Below are 4,654 nucleotides of genomic sequence, written 5' to 3'. Positions count from 1 at the left end.
CCATAATCTTATGGGGGGTTAAAGTTGGCCAGGCATGCCTTGTGCAAGTTGTGTTTCAAGGTTGTTCTTCAACAGAAGTTTGATGTGAGTCCACACACCCCCTCATGGTGGTGTTCAACTAGGGCTGTTGTTTGGATCGCAGATTGTCCTACCCACTTCCCACCTCAGAAGAAAAGTCTTTTTGGTGTGGCTCCAACGATGCCCGCTAGCTCTTTAATTCAACTTTGGGGGGGTTGCCTTCTGTGCTTGTGGTAGATTTCCCAGGGCTAGAGAAGCGAGGAAGTGATTGTTGGTGATGAGCAGTTCGGGGGTTTCTGGCTGTTGCTGTGGCTTACATAAACCTAAAACCCCCAGTTTATCTTCCCTCCCTCCCTTCCTCCGCCAGCCCGCCAGCAACCACCCACTCCCCACGATGAGCCTGCTGCGATGGATCGGCGTCAACTCGAGTGCAAGCCAGTCCGCCCAGAACCTCAACCCAAACGACCCGAGCAACGAGCAGTGGTGGGCCGGCTCAGACGAGAAGTACTTCGGAATGGAAAACGTCGGTCCTCACTGCCCACCCACCCACCCACTGACTGACTGACTGACTTCATAAACTGCTGCTTCCCCAATTCCAGTTCGGCAACACGTGGTCAGTGCCCCCCCTCTCTCTCAGTACAGCTTGAAACCATAACTGATTGGCGCTTATCCAGCTACGCCAACTCAGTCCTCCAAGCACTCTACTTCTGCAAACCATTTCGCCAGCTACTCGAACTCTCATCCGCAGACCCTCTACTCCCCCCAGCCAGCCAGCAGCCAGCAGCCAGCCAATCCAGCTCCTCATCACCCCACTCACTCACCCAGCAGCAGCTCCCAAACCCCAGGATCCCCCCCTCATCAGAATCACCCTCATCGAACCATTCGAAAAACCATGTCAGATCAAAGTCAACAGGCCTCGGACTAGATACCCTCCAAAGAAGGAACCAGCAACAATCAAATCCACCACCCTCATCCTCACCCTCACCCTCGCCCACCACCACCACCCGTCCTCGCTCCAAGAGCAACCAGCTCCTGCTCACCAAGACCCTCACACCATCATCAACCTCATCGCCAGCTCATTCCCAGCAGCAGCCGCAGCCTCCCAAGATCCATCTCAAAACCGACCCCAACACCCTCTATGGCACCCAGAATCACCCATCAGCCCCTCCAAAGACTTCGATCCCCACACCAGCCAACCATACCAAACGCAACTGGGCTGCAGCCGATTTCGACCAAGGCGGCGTCGGCAAATTCCATCTCCCATCCGCAAACCCCTCCAGCAGCAGCAGCCGAAACCAAACTAGTACCCCCCTGCAGGCCGACCCCGACCAACCAGATCCGACGATCTGCTCATCCCTACGCGATCTCTTCCGCCACATCTCTGCTCAGCCTAATTCGGTCGGCGCGGTAGCACCCCAGGCGTTCATCACGACGCTCAAGCGCTACAACGAGCTCTTTCGGTCGACGATGCACCAGGATGCACACGAGTTCCTCAACTATCTCGTCAACTCGGTCGCCGAAGATGTGTTTGCAGAACAGGAGAAGAAACGCCAGGAGGACGAACGCTCATCCTTACTCGAACCCACACCGCCCTCCCTCCAGAAATCCAACAACAACAACAACAACAACACACCATCTGTAACACTCGCCCATCCACGCTCTACCTGGGTCCACAAACTGTTCGAAGGCGTCCTGACTAATGAGACCAAATGCTTGACATGTGAGACTGTTACTCAGCGCGATGAAAGCTTCCTCGATCTGTCGATCAATATCCATCAAAACACCAGTTTGACCGCCTGTCTGCGTCAATTTAGTGCTAGTGAAATGCTCTGCCAAAAGAATAAATTCTCCTGCGATCAATGTTGCGGCTTACAAGAGGCTGAGAAAAGGTAGATCTTTTCTCACTATCTGAAACGGAAGAAAAAATTAACTCAAAAAAGAATGGTTTGGTGACAGGATGAAAATCAAGAAACTCCCGAACGTCCTCGCGCTCCATCTAAAACGCTTCAAATACCAAGAAAACTTGCAACGATATACCAAGCTCAGCTACCGCGTCGTCTTCCCCTTCGAACTTAAGCTTTTCAACACCACCGACGACATCCAAGACCCCGATCGATTGTATGAGTTGTGGGCCATCGTGGTGCACATAGGCGCGTTAGTCTGCCTTCACACCATCACTCTCATTCACCGTTTCTTTCTTGTTTGCCTTACAAAAGTCGGGCTGCTCACTGATTCGTACTCTTTCATCAGGGGGCCCCATCATGGCCATTACGTGACGATCCTCAAGTCGCACGGCCAATGGCTACTCTTTGACGACAATGTGGTGACGCGGATCGAAGAGCGAGACATCCAAAAGTACTACGGGGATACTCCGAGTGTCGGCAGCGGCTACGTGCTCTTCTACCAAGCCACCGATCTGGACCTGATGGATCTGATGGGCGTGCCCCCCGAGCCTGAAGATGTGGAAGATGACTCAGAGGTGGGGACCGAGGATAGTGACGAGATTATTCCGACGCTCGACGATAGCTCCCAGGGTGGACTGTTCAGTGCGCACAGCTCTTCGCACGCTGCTACAGAGCTCAAGAAAGAGCTCCCTCAACTCGCCACATGGAACGGTTTCCAGCCTCCATCATCCGCCGAGCGCACGCGGAAAAACTCGGTGCCCTTCTCGTCAGGCCTCTCTAGCTCCTCCTCGAATAACACTCATCCCTTACCATCCTCAACGAGCGATCGGGGCGATCTGTCGACGTCTACAAATAACTCCAAGCCACCTGAGCTAGCCAGCCAGCCATCGCCCCAGCTGGGGGGCAATCATCCCAGCACAACCCTCCAATCTCATCAGCGGAAATTCAGTGGAGCCGGCATGGTATCCAGGTCGCCTTCGACTGCCACCAAGTTCTCCTCACTGTCCCGATCAGGTTCTCATCTAGCACCCAACCCGATCGATGTCCGTTTCTCTCCCCAATCTAGTCCCGACTCGGGGGGGCTTCTATCACCCTTCCAGACCGGACCTTCGCTCCCGAAGAGCGTGTCCCCGAGTGCTCCAGTTCGGACGATCCCCAATCTGCCCTCGCCCAAGATGCATGACGAGGTCTCGAGCAGGTCGAACTTTGTTGCCTTCCTGCCAACCAGTCCGTTGACGAGCCCGCCGAGTAACGGCCATCCTAGCAAGCCCCAATCCGCCTCCTCTGCCCCCAAACTGCATCGCAAGTTCTCGGCCAAGTTCTTGAGACGCAAGAAGTCCTCCACCACCACCACCTCGCCCGTCCAGCCACCCCCGACGGCCGATCCGTCCCCGCACTCGACGAGCCCCATCATTGCTGCTGCTACTGGGGCTGATCCTTTGGGCCTCGGACTAACCTCCCACGAGCACGTCGCCCGGAACACTCCTGGCCACTACTACCATCAGCCCATCCTCTCCTCTCCCCTCGGACCCGATCCCACCGACAAACACCGCCACCCACAACAACACTTCTTCTCGCCTCGGCCGATCACGGCAAGTTACCGACACAGTCTCTCGACTGCGCTCGATCATCCGACGGGCGCTGGGCCGAGTTACAACGGGGCCAACTCGCTCCCGCCCAGCCAACGGAACTCGGTCCACTCGGTCTTCCCCTCCTCCATCTGCCATCCCTCCGCGTTCATCGGCGCCAGCCCCCACCCCACCTCCTCTCCCGCCCCTTCCTCCCCATCCATCGCCGCGTGTCCTATCCTCAAGGGCGCCCAGAAGCCACCCGCAACCGCTAGTCTGACCGAGAAACAGCAGCGCGAGATCAAGAAGGCCAGCGAGAAGGCCAACAAGATCGCCGTCAAACACAAGCTTAAGGCGCTCAAAGACCGCTCCTTGAACTCCAAGCTCCTCCACGACCACATCTCCATCATCCACAACACCCCCAAAGATCTTTCGTCCTCCTCTTCTTCTGTGAAGACGCCGACGACCCCGACCCTCCCGACGACGTCGTCGTCGACGACGGCAAGGCTGGCCACCCAGCTCAAGCTCTCCCGCGCCCATTCGCCCCACGAGGCCTCGCACCCAGTCGCCCCTCTGTCCCCGTCCCACCAGCCGGGGCTTCCGGGGATCCAAGACGGCCGCGGCCACGGCCGGTTCCGCAGCGCCTCCGGCTCCACCTCGGGTCCTCCTGCCTCCATCCCCTCTCCCCGTCTCGTGCCCGGGCCTCCACCCCCCGACCCCCGCCCCACGCCCCACCCGCTTCCTCCACCCTTGTCGTACCCTGCGTCCGGCCCTGTCTCCGCTTTCGCCAGAAACCCCCGCCTCCCTGCGTCCACCGCCAGACCCTCCTCGATCCCCCCCGCCGACCTCCCCCCCGCTGCCGCGCCTGCCCCAAAACCCCTCTCCGGCTCCCATCCTGTCCCCTCCTCAGGCTCGATCGCCGACTTCTTCTTCCTCCGTAGAAAATCCTCCGACGCTTCTTGACCCACCCCCTCTCTTTTCTCTCTTTTTTCCTTATACACTGTTTTTTTGTTTTGTTTTTGTGCGGGAACGGGGCGTTCTTTTTTGTTTGATCAGGCGACTGCACATCTCTGTCCTTCCTTCTCCCTCTAGATCTTTTGTTTGTTTGTCATTGTGTTTGCGTAGATTCCGTTGCTTAGAGGTCCCCGCGCCGTCGCCACCTTC

General features: G+C 57.3%; 1 protein-coding gene across 1 annotated transcript; it reads left to right on the top strand.

Annotated features, from left to right (window-relative positions):
• Window positions 1–412: 412 nt before the first annotated feature.
• PtA15_8A349 (uncharacterized protein) lies at window positions 413–4,453 on the top strand (the record flags this gene model as incomplete). Its single annotated transcript, XM_053171769.1, has 8 exons — window positions 413–541; window positions 618–631; window positions 693–762; window positions 844–912; window positions 1,039–1,907; window positions 1,975–2,172; window positions 2,269–3,940; window positions 4,010–4,453. The coding sequence occupies 8 exons, from the start codon at window positions 413–415 to the stop codon at window positions 4,451–4,453; spliced, it is 3,465 nt and encodes a 1,154-aa protein (XP_053023000.1).
• Between the last annotated feature and the right edge of the window lie 201 nt (window positions 4,454–4,654).

The sequence above is a fragment of the Puccinia triticina genome, chromosome 8A, assembly GCF_026914185.1.
Source record: "Puccinia triticina chromosome 8A, complete sequence".
In the NCBI taxonomy this organism is placed as follows: Eukaryota; Fungi; Basidiomycota; class Pucciniomycetes; order Pucciniales; family Pucciniaceae; genus Puccinia; species Puccinia triticina.
This window is presented reverse-complemented; position numbering and strand designations above follow the sequence as displayed.